We start from the raw sequence: 15,251 nt of genomic DNA, 5'->3' as shown, positions 1-15,251 counted from the left end.
CGGAGAGTCCGGCAGTTCTCAAGGACAGGTGAACGGCCCCAGGAGAAGGACAGGCAGGGTCACCATCTGGACCGCCATGGCCGCGTCCGCCCGTCGTCTGTGCCACATCGCTTTCCACGTGCCCGCGGGGCAGCCCCTTGCCCAAGATCTGCAGCTTCTCTTCGGGTTCCAGCCCCTGGCGGTGCGGGAAGCAGACGGCTGGCGGCAGTTGGCCCTGCGTAGCGGCGACGCGGTCTTTTTGGTGAATGAGGGCGCTGGGCCCCAGGAGCCCCTGTACGGCCTGGACCCACGTCATGCTGTGCCCAGTGCCACCAACCTGTGTTTCGACGTGGTGGATACGGGCGCTGCCGCCCGGGCGTTGGTTGCGCGGGGCTGCAGCGTGCCGGTGCCCCCTGTTAGCGTGCGGGATTCTCAGGGCACCGCCACCTATGCCGTGGTCAGATCACCTGTGGGCAACCTCAGCCTGACTCTGCTGGAGCGCGCCGGCTTCGGAGGGCCTTTCCTGCCGGGCTTCAGGCCTGTGTCCTGTGCAACCCGCCCAGGCTGGGTCAGCCACGTGGACCACCTGACCCTGGCCTGCACCTGTGGCAGCTCCCCCACATTGATGCGCTGGTTCCACGACTGCCTAGACTTTCGCCACCTGCCACTGAGCCCAGGTGAGGATCCGGAGCTGGGCCTCGAGGTGACAGCAGGATCTGGGCCAGGGGGACTGAAGCTCACCGCCCTGCAGACCACGCCAGGCAGCGCTGCCCCCACCCTTGTACTGGCTGAGTCCCTGCCAGGGGCTGCCAGTGGACAGGACCAGGTGGAGCAGTTCCTGGCCCGGCACAGGGGACCAGGACTGCAGCACGTGGGGCTGTACACGCCGAACATAATAGAAGCCACTGAACGGATAGCAGTGGCGGGGGGGCAGCTCCTGGCTCCTCCTGAGGCATACTACCAGCAGCCGGGCAAGGAAAGGCAAATCCTAGCTGCTGGGCATGAGCCTAGCCGGCTAGCCCAACAGGGGATCCTGCTAGATGGCGATGAAGGCAAGTTTCTGCTTCAAGTCTTCACCAAGTCTCTCTTTCCAGAGGGCACCTTCTTCCTGGAGCTGATTCAGAGGCAGGGGGCGACAGGCTTTGGCCAGGGCAACATCCGGGCCCTGTGGCAGTCGGTGCAGGAGGAGCAAGCCTCCAGGAACCAAGAAACCTGAGAAGGGTTGGGGCTGGGTTCACCCTCCTGTCCTGGAGCACAGGGCCTATTGCAATGGAGAAACACCCATGGAGGCTTGGAGTGGAGAGGGCTTTGTCCCCAGGGCCATACCTGCCAGAACTTGAATCTCTCACTGGGGTGCCAAAGAGGTGGGATTTTATTTTTTCTTTTAAACTATGAAATATTCTTACATAGTCTATAACTAATATATATGCAAGATATAAAGAATAAAGGAATTACATAATTAGGAAACAGAATATATCAATACTTTTGAACCTTCCTTGTGACCTCTGATCCCATTTCCCTTCACCCCACCCCTAATTTTATGATTATTAACTCCCTGATTTTCTATATTGTTTCACTACATATGAAACAATACAGATATAAATTTAGTATTTGAGGTAGGAATTTATGACAGAACAAATCCTCCCCTGTGTTTCCCTTCTCCCCAGGGAGCAGCCTCTGCAGGTGGGGAAGGGTTGGGTCAGGGCTGAGCCCAACCACCTGCTCTAAGACAATACCACTACTCCAGTCAGAGCTGACCAAAGACCTGGACCAAGGGTGTTGGGTGTCAGCCACTGGCAGGGGCCCCCTAAAGCTGCCTTCTCCTTCTCTCTTGGAGGTTAGGGGAGGACAGATCACTCTGGACAGAATGCCCACCTCCACTGCCCAGGGCTGGCTGGGAGGTTGGCCACAAGTCAGCACCAAGCAGGACTTTACCACTTTCTGGGATCCTCAGAGGGAAAGAATGAGAGGACTAGGAGGAGGGCAGGAAGTCTCCAAAATGACTACAAAAATAAGCACTTTATTAAACAACAGGATTCTCAAGAAGTAGGGGCTCCAGCGGTGTCACTGCGCCATACTGTTGGGGCTGGATACATCAGTGGGGTGGTGGGGCCGAAAGAAACTATCCAGGACTTGCTGGCCTGGGCTGGGCTTTCTCTGAGTGGATGGAGCAGACACCTGGGATCTTTTGGAACCCTGTGCAGAAGCCAAAAGAAGGAGGTACTAAGGGGGCAACAGAGTCCTCTCCTTCCACTCCTCTCCCCATTGCAGTGATAGAGCTCAGATTCTAGCCTGAATGTTGTAAAGCTTCCAACCTCTTCTATCAACTCTATATGGCAGCCCAAGGTAGTCTTCCTAAGATACAAACCTCACTCCTCTCCACCAAAAATGCCTTAGTGGCCTGGTGTTCATGGCCCTGACTGGCCTGCACAGACCCTGCTATGCTTACAGCTCCTTGAGCACTGCAGACTGCATTGTGGCACCTTTGCTCATGCTACTCTTGGGCCTGGAAAGAACATTCTTACTGCTGATTCCCCTCCCAGACCTGGAGAAAATGATTCATTTCTTGAACCCAGATTACCAGCTGCATCTTCTAAGCAGCCTTTCCTGATCCTTGCCTCCCAGATAGAACTGAAAGCTCTCCACCTTATAAACCACAAAACTTGGTACAAGCATTTCACATACCTGTGACCCTGTTGTTAACATCATTTGTTCTTATTCCCTTTCCACCCTGGACCCTAGACTGTAAGGTTTCAAGATAAGAACTGTTCCTCTCCCTATGGTGAAGCCTGGTGTGGATAATGTTCATCCAAACATGTGTCATTTAACTCAACTGAAAACCTGTGGATTCGGGCCCGGGGAGAGATGCCTGGGTGAGGGCCAAGAGACTCACCTTGCAGGTCCCCGGCCGTTGGCCTTCGTACACACGGAACACCTAGCCAAGGACAGAGGGGGAGAGTGCAGGACTGGCATCTTTCCCCAGAAGAGCCAGACCCCTTTGTTCTCTCAAATTCATGCCCTAGTACATCTGGGCATTTTTCCTTTTACACAGTAATAGGTTCACATAGAACATATAGGAAGCACAAAAAGGTACAACGAAGACAACACAGGTAGTGCCTTTTTCATGGCGGTGGAGACAGCTGCGGTGTGAAACTCCTCCCGGGTCAGCCAGCGAGCTCCAGGTGGTGTGATGGTCACTGGGATCTGCCCTTCCAGGGCCAAACCATATACTTGATATGTCAGCTTGATGTGAGAGAAGGTGTGGACCACCTGAAGGGAGGGTCAAGGGACTGAAACAGGCCTGTGGATATGTCCACAAAGCCATCACTCCTGCTCCTTCCACTGGTCACTCACCTGCCCAAGGTGCTGGAGGTGGGTGGCTGGGAGGGGCCCAACCCAACTCTGTAGTTCCCGCAGCAGGGCCTCACGCTGACATTGCCCTGAGGGCTCTGCAGTCACAGATGGGAACTCCCACAGTCCTGCCAGCAGACCTGAGAGGAAGGACAGCCCGGTGTGGTTGGGCCTTAGCTGCTGACTCCTCCATTTCTTCCGTGTTGCTCATGCCACTGCCCTCCACTCCGAGGATCCAGGTACCTGACTTAGGCCTCTGCACCAGCAAAATTCGAGCACCCCCAAGGGCCCTGGGCTGCTCCAGAACACAGGTGGCAGAGCACTCCTCCCTGGGGGGCCTCCGGCTGGCCTTTCTGGGAAAGTTGGCCACTCCCAGGGTCTGGTCCCAGGGCTCTGTGGGAGGCGCACACAGCTGGCACTGTCCAGCGCTGGGAGCTGGGAAGAGAGATCCCAAAGCCCCACTCAGGCTTAGGTGAACTTAGATGCCAACCCCAGAGAGCCGGCCGTGGCCCAGCTCTGCAGAATCTTATTCAAGTTGTAGGATTAACTAGAATGATGCTTCCACAAGCAGCTCCATGACAGTGCAGTGAAGGGCTGGGGCTGGTACTTACCACACTCCTCCACATCAGGACTGCCTGGCAGGCTCTGTGAGGCTACGAGCTGTTCCCGCTCCACCTAAGAGGCATAAGGCAAGGTGTCATAGGGAAAGGGTCACCCTCTAGGACCCCTGCCTGCCCCTTCCCCAGATGGCTCACCCTCTGGTGTGCCCGGCACATGCTCTGCACAGGGCACTGGCTGCAGCGTGGGTGCTGTGGGGTGCATACTGTGGCCCCCAGTTCCATGGCTGCTTGGTTAAAGTCCCCTGGCCGGGCTGGGTCTACCAGCTGCTGGGCTAAGCTCCTACAAGGAAACATTGCTGTAAGCCAAAGACACTTTGGAGACACCCTTCCCAGTCTCCCCTATTACCCCAAAATCCTACCAGAGCTGCTGGGAGACAAAGGTGCTTCCGGAATCAGCACCAATGGCTCGGACACGGCACAGCACCCGTACTACATTCCCATCTACCACACCAGTTGCCTGGCACAGAGGAATCCAGAAGTCAGCCTGGTCTGGGAGGAAGGTGGGTGGGCACACACAAAGTAGGGGTGGGCTATGGACTCACCTGACCAAAGGCAATGGAAGCAATAGCTCCAGCTGTGTACCGCCCCACGCCAGGCAGAAGCTTCTGCAGAGTCTCTGCTGTATGTGGCATATGGCCCCCTAGCTCTTCTACCACCTGATTGGGGTGGGAAGGCTCAAGGTTATGTGCTACCTGAGGCCCTGGGGCTCACCCTCCCTGTCTCCCCCTTACCTTCTGGGCTCCCTCCTGCAGCCGCCGGCCTCGAGAGTAGTAGCCCAGGCCAGCCCAGAGCTGGTTCACCTCCTGTGGGTAGAGTCAGAGAGATCAGTGGTCAGTCCTCAGTTGTCCCCATTCCCCCTACCTTAGGGTGGCACTCACCTCCAGGGATGCACTGGCCAGGTCCTGCAGCGTTGGCCACTTCTAGAGCCCGAAGGTGATCAAAAGGAAGTAAGGTCAAGGGTGAGAGAGGTGAAGGAAGCCTTCTTTACCCCCACCCCAAAGGCTAGGCTTTCTCTGGGGTCTGGCTCAATGACCCTCCCCTTCTTTCCCTGAAGTCACCTGCATCCATCGGGTATAATAGTCGATCACCGTGGCAACCTGGGTCTGCTGCAGCATGACCTCTGAGACCCACACTGGGGGAGAGGGGTTGGCATGAGGGCACTGCTGAGCTGCCCTGCTCCCAGCCCACAGCCCCTACACCCCAGACCAGTGGGCATCCAGGCAAAGCAGCCCTGTTCTCAGGAGATGCACTCACCAGCATACGCCCGCCTGTCAGGGTCCACCTCACCCTCTGCCTGCCAATGCAATCCCAGACAAGGAGTTAGTGTGGAGGGGGCCTGGCACTAACCCCCCACCCCACTGTCCCTGCCCCCTAGCCTGCTTACCCGCCTTCTCCAGGGCAGGTCCCGTTTCTCTCGGTCGTACCAGCTCAGAAGGTTCTCCCGAAAGACTGTGACCTCGGCTGTGTCTCTGAATAGATGGTATGGGGAGACAGAGGCCCGTAATACCACCTCCTTCTGCCGCCTGGCCAAGCCTGCTGGGGCCTCAGGAAACTTAGGCATAGTTCCTGCACGGACAGTGCACCAGGTACCCAGGGCACTGTAGTCTGGCCGCTCCACCTTAGTGCTTCCCCCAAACCCTTGCTTAAGCTTTGAACCTGGAGTCAAACCAAAATGCTGTGTATGTAACCTTAACCAAATTTCTAGCCTTAACTTTCCTAGGGTGGTAGTGCTGGCTCCTTTGTCTCTGGGTCACGATGAAAATCCAACAGTTTCAGCCAAGCATAATGTGCACCTGTTCAGGACTTTCCCATTTACAAAACACTTTCAGGCTCATAAAGTCATCTGATCCCACAAAAGCCACAGGAGGAAGGAAATACACAAGCTACCACTCCATGTCACTGGTAAGAAAGCAGCCACTCAGAGAAATCATCCCAAAGTTACACAGCAAAGTTAGAATTAGATCGTAATTAGTCCCTTGAAGCCTTGATGCACAACCACGCTGTCTTCCCAGCCTGAATCGACCTTTCTTTCATGGCCAACGAAACCAACCCCTTCACCTTTGACTCAGACCAAGCTCCTCACCATCAGGGGTAGAAGGCTTGACCTGGCTGCTGCTAAGGACTTGCTTCTCCCTTCCCTTATGGCCAGACGCCTGCTTCTGGCGACAACTCCTCACAGCGGTTCGTGGCTTCTTCATGATGGCCTAGAAGAGAAAGGCCCAAAGTAGTCTGTCACAATGAGGTTGAATCTTGGGGCCCTTCAGTGAGTATAGCCACTTTCTCTACAGCACTTATAGAGTGTCTAGCTTTTCTTACTCTCCAGATGCTCATGGGGTTGCTCTTGGCTGGCTGTGGCACTGAGGTATGACCAGTAGGGCTGTTTCTGCAAGTGACTTCAGAGGGACCAACATTAGCATAGTCCTGGAGACACACACAAAAGAAGAGGCTGGAGCTGGGCTGGTGACTGTACAGGAGCACCTGTATGTGTGTCCCTGATGTTTACTGTGACTGCGTGTGTGGACAGGGCTTCTTTAGGTATGTCTAAGAGCATGGGGCAGGTAGGAAGTTTATCTGCTCAGAGATGTGGCACATTTACACCGAAACAGGCTTTAGCAGTCATGCAATCCAACCTCCATTCTGCAGAAAGGAGAAACCAAGGATCAGAGATGTTAAGATATTTTTTTAGGGTGCCTGGGTGGCTCAGTCAGTTGCACGTCTGACTTTGGCTCAGGTCATGATCTCACAGTTGATGAGTTTGAGCCCCATGTCAGATTCTGCTGACAGCCTGGAGCCTGCTTCAGATTCTGTGTCTCCCTCTCTCTCTGCCCTTTCCCCACTCATGCGCCATCTCTCTCTCTCTCTCTCTCTCTCAAAAATAAAAATAAGCATTAAAGATATTAAAAAAAATAACTTTTTTTTTAATGTTTGTTTTTATTTTTGAGAGAGAGAGAGAGAGAGGCAGAGAGACAGGGAGACACAGAATCCAAAGCAGACTCCAGGCTCTGAGCTGTCAGCACAGAGCCCGATCCAGAGCTCAAACCTACAAATCGCTAGATCATGACCTGAGCCAAAGTTGGATGCTTAACTAAACTAAGCCACCCAGCTGCCCCAGAGATGGTAAAAGATTTGCCTGAGAGCAGATGGCAAGTTGGGGTGGTGGTGGGAGGGGATGAGCTATTTTTTATTCCTAATCTTTTCCTGATCTAGTAAATCATAGCTGGCTGGCCACTAGTAATGAGAAATAGGTCTCAATTTCAATGAGAAATTGATCTTCACTACTCCCTTACTGTTCTTTTGGTGCCCTTTTCTCTATATAGCTAACAGTTAGTGAAGGTTTGCCATATGCCAGACCTTATGCTAAGTGTTTTACCAATTTCTCGCACAATCTCCAGATGACTCCATTAGGTACTTTCTAGTATTACCTCCATTTTACTGATGAGGAAACTGAGGCTTATAGAGATTAGGCAACTTGTCCACCCAAACCCTAAAGGTCTGCTTCCAGAGACTGCACTCTTGTGCTGTGCTATACTGCAGTACCTGAAGCTTCAAACTCTCTCCTTAAAACTTAACTTCATCACCTCATTTTCATCAAAAGAGCTTGCTTGCTCTCTCAGAGGAAAAAAAAAAAAAAAAAAAAGAATGTACAGATTAGCTACACTCTACACTTATCTGCATTCTCCTTTTCCTTCCTCCCATTAAAGAATGGTCTCTCCTAAACTGTCCAAGCTCAGGGCCCTGCTCCTCAATCCCTTTTACAACACCCACTCTCCCCTTCATAGCCAAACTTCCTTCACCAAACTCACTAGCTCCATAATTCATTCTACAATCCATTCTCCAAAGAGTAAAGCAATCTTATAAGACATGATCGTATCACTTTCTTACTTAAAACTTTCAATGGCTTCCCACTAATTCACTGAATAAATATTTATGTAGTGCCTACTTTGTGCCGAGCAGTTTTAAGTACTTGGAATACTTCGGAAATAAAACACCAAAGGTTCCTGTTTTCATGGAACTTGTATTCTAATGGAGAGCAAAAAATAAATAATGTACATAAGTAAATTATATAGGCTGTCAGGTGGTAAATACTAGGATAAACAGAAAAAAAATATGTGAAGGGAAATAGGAGTGGTGGTGGTGGAATGTTGTGATTTTAAAGCACATGGATGGTCAAGGTGGGCCTTATTAAAGTGGTATTTGACCAATGATTTATGGCAGTTAAAGGAGTTAGCCATGTTCTAGCCACGGGAAAGTCATACTAAAAAAGAGCTAGTGGAATAGCCCTAAGGAAGGTGCCTGTTTGCAGAATAATAAGGAAGCCAGTGTGGTTAGAATAGACTGAGGAAGGATAAGTAGTAGATGAGGTCAAAGAGGTAAAGAAGGTGGGGGGCATAGAATCACTAAGTACCTTGTAAGCCACTGGAGCACTTTGTCACACTCATTGCTCTGAAAAGCCAATCCTCTTAAAATAGTTCTGTAAGCTCCAAAGATCCCCACCTTCCTCATCCCCTCACTCACTTTGCTCCAGCCATTTGTTTGCCTGAATAGTTGCTTCAATCATCCAGGTGTCTGTCCACCTTGACACCTCACCCAATCCTTCCCCTCTGCTTGGACAGCTCTTATCCTGTGCTTCATCCAACAGTTATTCATTCTTTCAGGTCTTGACTTAAATGTCCAAATCAGCCCCCAGTATTATCCTCTTGTGTAATTCTCCATTTTTCCTCTTACACTAATTGTAATTTTACATTTGTGTTTGTTTGATGACTGTCTGCTTCCCCCACTTGACTATAAAACTCCATGAGCAAGTACTGAGTCTCTTGTTGACTATTGAGTCCCCAGAGCTTAGCATAGTGCTAAGTAAGCTGTATACGATAAACAACAGGATGGGAGAAACCCAAACAATTCTGAATAACGATGAAAAAGACTCAATAGAGAGAGAAAAGTTGAAGATGAGCTAGAAATAGTGACTAACTAACGAAAGGGTTGACTCCGTGTGGGTCCAGAGATGAGAACGGGAGCCTTTGAGAAAGAACAGGTCTCTCGCGGTATCAGGAGTCAAGTCCAATCACCCTCTAGGTCAAATATACCTCCTAAGTGCTTACAAGTTGTCCCTTCCTTGCCGTCCCTACTGCCGGAGCCTTAACTCAAGTCCTTATTATCACTTCCCTATATTATTTCAAAGGCTTCCTAGCCAGTCGGTGGCTCTAATCCCTCTGGCAGCCTCGTCTCGCGTCCCCGTCTTTTCACTTCCTGGACATGAAGCTCCCATTCCTCCCTGGGAACTTGCCTATTCCCAAAATATCCTTTCCCCCACACTCCCGTCTCTGCATAACTCCTATGCGTGCTTTAGGCTGCACCGGGGTAGCACCACCTCCTCTGGGAAGCCCGGACCCCATCCCCAACCCTGGGCCGAGCGGACGAAGACAGCGTAAAGCTACCGCCCACGTTTCCACAAGGTGCAGGCGGGGAAGGAATTACCTACCTCCCGCGCAGTCTCCAAGGCCCGGCGTCCGACGCACGCCAGAGGGCGTGGCTCCAATCCACGCTGTGCCAGCCAAAGAGGTCCAAGCGCGCGCTGGGACACTTCCTCCGCGCCAGACCCGGGTCGTGTGAACGGAAGTCAGACCCGTCTGCGACTAGGGGCGGGGGCAGGCCCCGCCCCGATCCCTACAGCAGAAGCCGCGCGGAGAAACGAAGCGGAAGCCCCGCGTACCCCCACACACCACTCCGGCGAGGGGCCCTCCGTGTCATGGCCGCCGACAGTGACGATGGCGCAGTCTCAGCCCCAGCGGCCTCTGATGGTGAGTGGCTTCCCAGGGCTTCCTCCTTAAAACTCTGTGCGCTCCGGGAAGGGGAAGGCCTCGGGCTTACGGCTCTAGAAACTGACTTCCAACGTTCAACTAGCTCACCTCCGAACCAGCCACGAGGAGACTACAAGTCCCGGTGTGCACCGCAGCTCGGCTGCAAAAGCCTTGCATGTTGGGAGCTTAGACGCGGACCGTGGGGGCATGTCGGGAGATGTAGTCTAAGGGTTATGGTTAAGTGTAGCGGATTGGGAGTCGTGGTCCAAAGAAGTGGGACGTGTTGGGGGCTTGGGTGTGAGGAATTATTTATGAGGCTCTGGGGCATAGTGGCTACCATCGCTTTTGGCTACTGGGGCACAGATCGGACTGGGCCACAGTCCGACCTTCCTCTTCTGCGGATTGTATTGCTGAAGGGAGAAGTTATTTTCCCAAAAGCTCACATAAACCACTGGAAGACGCAGGCTGTCTCTCCCCAAATTCAGGGTACTGCTCATTTCAAGGCCTGTGTGCAGAGCATGTATGGTACAAAGGGTTTGAGGAGAAAGCTGCCATTTCTTGCCTTAATGGAAACTGCCCCCCAACATTCCGCCCCCAGCCATGGCCTGCCTTGGTATTGGTTTCCCTGGACCCCTGCCTGAGCATTAACATCCATTGCTCTCCTTACCCTCAGGTGGTGTCTGCAAAACCACAAAATCTGGGGAGGAGCTAGTAGTCCAGGTTCCTGTGGTGGATGTGCAGAGTGACAACTTCAAGGAGATGTGGCCATCCCTCCTGCTGGCCATAAAGACAGCTAGCTTCGTGGCTGTGGACACGGTGAGGGTTGGGGAATGGGGAGGACAGGTAGTTTTGAAAGGGCTGGTTGGTGCTGGGAACCTAACACAACTCTCCCTTTACCCACTCATAGGAACTGAGTGGGCTTGGGGACAGGAAGAGTTTGCTGAACCAGTAAGTATAAGCCCTGATCTTAGTGTCAGCCTTAGCAGGAGGGGAAGACCTCATCCCTGGAGTAGAATTCACAGTCCTGGGTGGTTTGAGGGCTAGCTCCCAGCCACAGCCACCCCCTCAACCCAACCCCAAGGTGCATCGAGGAACGTTACAAGTCCGTGTGTCATGCTGCCAGGACCCGTTCTATTCTCTCCCTGGGCCTCGCCTGCTTCAAGCAGCAGCCAGATAAGGTATGGGCTGATCTCACATCTATCCCTGGTCTTTGGCTGGCAGGGAGGAGGGTTGAGATCCTGGAGAACATCAGGTGTGAGGTGTTTTTATCCCAAATCCTGATATAGCAGATCCTTTCTCTCCCAGGGTGAACACTCATACCTGGCTCAGGTGTTCAATCTGACCCTGCTATGCATGGAAGAGTATGTGATAGAACCAAAGTCTGTGCAATTCTTGGTACAGCATGGCTTCAACTTCAACCGGCAGTATGCTCAGGGTATCCCTTACCACAAGGGTAATGACAAGGTAGGTCTCCAGCCTTGAGACTGCCCCTTCTGTGGCTTCATTTCTTCCTAACCTAGGCTGGGTACGTAGGGAGGATCTGCTCAGTATGAAAAATCACTAGGGACAGGGCTGGGGAAACAAGCCTGATACATAGAATAGCATTGGGTAAGGCAGGGAGGTAGAGCTTTCCAGGTAGGGGAGCCAGGGCGAAGTGTCAGGGCAAAAGAGGCTCCCTAGGGGACTGTTCTTCCTGATGACCTCTTTCTTTCTACCCAGGGTGATGAGAGTCAGAGCCAGTCAGTGAGGACACTCTTCCTGGAGCTAATCCGGGCCCGCCGGCCCCTGGTACTACACAATGGTCTCATAGACTTGGTGTTCTTGTACCAGAACTTCTATGCACACCTTCCCGAGAGCTTGGGAACCTTCACTGCGGACCTGTGTGAAATGTTCCCAGCCGGCATTTATGACACCAAGTATGCTGCTGAGTTTCATGCCCGCTTCGTGGCCTCCTACCTAGAATATGTTTTCCGGAAATGGTGAGGAACTGGTTGAGGTTTAGGGATGGGGCCTGGTATAAGCCTGTTTCATTTACATAAGGTATTTATTGAGTGCCTACCATGTGCCAGGCACTATTTTAGGTGCTGAGGATTCAGCAGTGAGCAAAACAGACAAAAAACCCTGTTCCTATGGAATTTATACACTAGTGGACCAATACCCTCTTGCGCTGTTGCAGTGAGCGGGAAAATGGGAAGCAGCGGGCAGCCGGCAGCCCACACCTTACCCTGGAGTTCTGCAACTATCCTACTAGCATGAGGGCCCATATTGATTACCGCTGCTGCATGCCCCCTACAACCCACCGTCCTCATTCCACCAGCATCTGTGACAATTTTTCAGTAAGAGCACCCACCCATTTCCTGGGGGGGTGGGGGGGGAGTTCTGATGCCTGGAATTCCTGTCTAAGCCTCTTTCCTACCTCTAGGCCTATGGCTGGTGCCCCTTGGGACCGCAGTGTCCTCGGTCCCATGATATTGACCTTATCATTGACACTGATGAGGCTGTGGTGGAGGACAAGCGGCGACGGCGGCGACGTAGGGAAAAACGGCGGAGGGCTTTGTTGGGCCTGCCTGGGAAACAGACCTCTGAGGAAAATGAGGATGGCCCTCCCATGAAGCAGGTCTGTGGGGATGGCCTCAAGGCTGAGGAAATTGATCAGGAAGTGGCTGAAGATGAGACTAGGAGCCAGCCTGGCTTGGAGAAAGGTCACAAAAATGACTTGGAGATGGGGCTCAAAGCAACAAGGCTGGAAACAGCTGATGTGGCTACCTCAGAAGCTCCAGGAGGTCAAACCAATCCTCACCCAGTGGCTGGGGATGGGTTGCATCGAGCTGGTTTTGATGCCTTTATGACAGGTTTTGTAATGGCCTATGTGGGAGTGAGCCAAGGACCTCAGATCTGTAGCTCTGGACCCTGGCTACCTGAATGCCACAACAAGGTATATCTGAGTGGCAAGGCTGTACCCCTCACAGTGGCCAAGAGCCAGTTCTCCCGTTCCTCCAAAGCCCACAACCAGAAGATGAAGCTGGCTTGGGGCAGCAGCTGACACAACTTCTGCCTAGCACTCAGGGCCCAGGACGAGAACTGAGAGTGGAATACAAGTGTCTGGGTCCCTCTAGCTTGTGAATGACAGAGTTGGGGGGGTCAGGGGATGGGGTCCTGGCAGAGATACTGCTGCATCTGTCTTGGACCTTCTCCTTTACCCCAGAGGATGAGGAACAAGGGTACACGTAAGAAGGCTGACTAACACCTGTAACACCAACTTTATTTATTTTTAAATCTGAAAGTGTCTTGGGAAAAAGTATTACCAAAAAATCAACAGAAACAAGTTATGAAAATATTTGACCAGCTTCATCTTTGGTTATTTCTTATTGCGGCTCTGTAAGGACAGACTGTTCCCATAGCTCCAGCCATAGCAGGAAGGGAAGAAAATCAGCCCGTGTATAAACCATTTAACCAGTTGGGTGTGTCACATGTTGACAAATACATAGAGCAGACCCTGGGGCCTACAAAACCAGCCCCACTCCCAACCACAAGGTTGAAAGTTTTATGGGGCAGAACATTAAGACTCCTTCATAAATATGAAAATAGATTAATCAACTGGAAAAGACCTTTGAATAGGTTAGCTAAGAGCCATGACCACTACACGGCCCCACCCTCCCCTTGCATAGAAATGTAGTGATGTGGTCTGACTGTGCAGTAAGTGCAAACAGCAATTATTCAAGTGTCTTAGACATACTGGCAAGAAGCTCCCCAGTCTTCAGGTCTGAGAAATAGCCATGCCCTTTATGGCTTCCTGGTCAGCACCAGGTTCCATCCAGTAGCTTATATGCCCCAGGAAAGGGCAAAAGAGAGACCTGGAGTAGGAAAGGAACCTGGGGTAATAGCTGCCTGCCAGCGCAAACTAGAACTAGGAGTCCTCTGGTCCTGTCTGGGGAAGTGCATTGGGAGTCGGGTGGGAGCCAGAGCTCCTTGCTGGATTTCAGAAGCTTGGTATCATCTGTTGGCCCTAAGTAGGAAAGCCTTTCACTGCTGTCTCCCCTCTCATGCACAGCTGTTAGGCACTTGGAATCCCCATATTGAGCCTGGCTTGGCCTAGCCAGCCTGCTCTGTAGGCCACAGGGAAGAGTCAAGGCTGTACATAAGGGGGCCCAGTGGCTTCAACTGAAGGCCCACCCCCAAGGTGAGCTGGGACTAGCCCCCCTCACCCATCCTGTTCTCCCTGGGTTTTCAGGCCTATGCCTGAGACAGAAAACGGGACTGGAGCCAAGCTTCTTGGCCTTTCTTCTTCTACCTCCATCTCCTCAGAGGCACCTGCAAGGCATGGACTAGCTCCCTGGGGCCTGGGCCCAAAACCGTTTTCTTCTTGGGGACTGGAGCAGTCCATGGCTTCATGTGCCAGAACAGGTGGTAGGGCAGATGCTCGGAATGGCGGGATCTCTCTTACTCTGTACTTGAGACTACTGAGGCGTGGTGGGGGCCCGTCAGATAGTGAATCTTCTCGGCCCACAAAGGGACAGGCCTCTTGATGCAAGAACTCTGGTGAACCAGGCAAAGAACGCCACCGGCGAGCAGGTGGGGCCAGGGGCTCCTGCCAATCAGCCAGAGGCAGAGTTCCAGGCCCTGGTGCATCTAGGTCAAATACCAGGGAGATGACAGACTTGCTGGGCAGGTCAAAGAACTTGATCTTGCCACCCTTGAGGTCCTGGCGAGCACTGAAAGGGTTGACTTTGGGGGTGCGGACAGTACCACCTCGTTGTGGCTGGTAGTAGGGGTCCAAGACGTTTACTGTACGTGGGGGCTTACGGGAAAAGATGTCTGACTGGCTTCGAGACAGCCAGATAGTACGTCTTGGGCGTGGGGACTTGGGAGGGATCTTGTCATCCAGTGAGCTCAGTCGCTTTACACCAGGTCCCTTCTCCAAGAGTCCTGAAAAACAGTCAAGCCAGGGTTACTCACACTAGTCATGACAAACAGAAGCAGCACCTTGTGCCACAAAGCGTTTCACCAATGAGAAACAAGAGAGGCAATATGCCAAGTCATAACTCTGAAGAGTCCCATACTTTTTCCATCATCCCCTGCCCCTCTGCCTTTCTTCTGGACATGAGATCCTGCAATGAGCCCTAGAGAGGAAGGCCCCACATCCTAATTTCTTCCCTTGGGATCAGGTGAAACACTATGGTCTAATCTCTTACCCTTGGCTGTGGGCTGCAGCTTCCTGTCCGTCTCCAGCTCTTCTTCCTGTAGATGGCTCAGAATTTCCTCCAAGGTCTTCCCAATCTCCGCAAAGGATGGGCGTAGTTTGGGGTCCATCTGTGGTCATCCACACCAGCCATTAGCCCTGCGCTCCTATTTTCCACCCCAAGGATGGCGTTTGAGTCTGTTTCTGGCATCTTTTAAGATTCAGGTGTGCAGCTAAGCTCTTTTCTGAAGGCCCCAGGCCATGAGGATGATTCCCAGAGGTAAGGTCAGGGGAGATGCTGTTGTCTAATACCCTCCCCTATCA

The 15,251-nt window shown here is 52.4% G+C and overlaps 4 protein-coding genes across 6 annotated transcripts in view; 2 read left to right on the top strand and 2 right to left on the bottom strand.

Annotated features, from left to right (window-relative positions):
• The first annotated feature begins 76 nt into the window (after positions 1-76).
• Positions 77-1,195, top strand: HPDL (4-hydroxyphenylpyruvate dioxygenase like). Its single transcript, XM_047083065.1, has one exon. The coding sequence runs from the start codon at positions 77-79 to the stop codon at positions 1,193-1,195; it is 1,119 nt and encodes a 372-aa protein (XP_046939021.1).
• A 784-nt stretch (positions 1,196-1,979) lies between these two features.
• On the bottom strand, positions 1,980-9,535 carry MUTYH (mutY DNA glycosylase). Of its 3 annotated transcripts, none has more exons than XM_047083774.1 (17): positions 9,430-9,535; positions 6,267-6,371; positions 6,034-6,154; positions 5,335-5,516; positions 5,205-5,244; positions 5,009-5,082; positions 4,829-4,870; positions 4,682-4,753; positions 4,493-4,606; positions 4,310-4,407; positions 4,086-4,230; positions 3,942-4,005; positions 3,574-3,765; positions 3,334-3,470; positions 3,097-3,249; positions 2,873-2,914; positions 1,980-2,175 (listed from the first exon to the last, which is right to left on the bottom strand). In XM_047083774.1, exons 2-17 carry the CDS (start codon positions 6,279-6,281, stop codon positions 2,044-2,046), a joined length of 1,623 nt encoding a protein of 540 aa, XP_046939730.1. In that variant the 5' UTR covers positions 6,282-6,371; positions 9,430-9,535; the 3' UTR covers positions 1,980-2,043. The 3 variants fall into 3 exon arrangements, with proteins under 3 accessions (XP_046939730.1, XP_046939728.1, XP_046939729.1); XM_047083772.1 differs by having other exon boundaries at positions 5,335-5,483; positions 9,430-9,485; XM_047083773.1 differs by lacking the exon at positions 6,267-6,371 and having other exon boundaries at positions 5,335-5,483; positions 9,430-9,512.
• Positions 9,536-9,670: 135 nt separating this feature from the next.
• Positions 9,671-13,107, top strand: TOE1 (target of EGR1, exonuclease). Its single transcript, XM_047083775.1, has 8 exons — positions 9,671-9,748; positions 10,422-10,564; positions 10,656-10,696; positions 10,830-10,926; positions 11,054-11,212; positions 11,468-11,727; positions 11,925-12,084; positions 12,171-13,107. Exons 1-8 carry the CDS (start codon positions 9,697-9,699, stop codon positions 12,789-12,791), a joined length of 1,533 nt encoding a protein of 510 aa, XP_046939731.1. The 5' UTR covers positions 9,671-9,696; the 3' UTR covers positions 12,792-13,107.
• TESK2 (testis associated actin remodelling kinase 2) overlaps positions 12,983-15,251 on the bottom strand; it is a 106,033-nt gene continuing 103,764 nt past the window's right edge. Inside the window, exons 9-10 of the mRNA XM_047083771.1 lie at positions 14,941-15,058; positions 12,983-14,674 (exon numbers count right to left, since the gene is read on the bottom strand). Coding sequence (XP_046939727.1) covers positions 13,950-14,674; positions 14,941-15,058 — 843 coding nt within the window. The 3' untranslated portion in view covers positions 12,983-13,949. The remainder of the gene's footprint in view (positions 14,675-14,940; positions 15,059-15,251) is intronic.

The sequence above is a fragment of the Lynx rufus genome, unplaced genomic scaffold (genome assembly GCF_022079265.1).
Source record: "Lynx rufus isolate CCGP_SWC_20201006 ecotype Redwood Valley unplaced genomic scaffold, mLynRuf1.p SCAF_2, whole genome shotgun sequence".
Taxonomy (NCBI): Eukaryota; Metazoa; Chordata; class Mammalia; order Carnivora; family Felidae; genus Lynx; species Lynx rufus.
This window is presented reverse-complemented; position numbering and strand designations above follow the sequence as displayed.

Coding starts and splice junctions, on each gene's coding strand:
- TOE1 (XM_047083775.1), top strand. CDS start 9,697: ATGGCCGCCGACAGTGACGATGGCGCAGTCTCAGCCCCAGCGGCCTCT. Junction 10,697..10,829: donor AGGAAGAGTTTGCTGAACCA/GTAAGTATAAGC, acceptor CCCAACCCCAAG/GTGCATCGAGGAACGTTACA. Junction 10,927..11,053: donor TCAAGCAGCAGCCAGATAAG/GTATGGGCTGAT, acceptor TTTCTCTCCCAG/GGTGAACACTCATACCTGGC.
- MUTYH (XM_047083774.1), bottom strand. Junction 3,766..3,941: donor TCCTGATGTGGAGGAGTGTG/GTAAGTACCAGC, acceptor CTCTCTTCCCAG/CTCCCAGCGCTGGACAGTGC. Junction 2,915..3,096: donor TCTCCACCGCCATGAAAAAG/GCACTACCTGTG, acceptor GTCCTTGGCTAG/GTGTTCCGTGTGTACGAAGG.
- HPDL (XM_047083065.1), top strand. CDS start 77: ATGGCCGCGTCCGCCCGTCGTCTGTGCCACATCGCTTTCCACGTGCCC.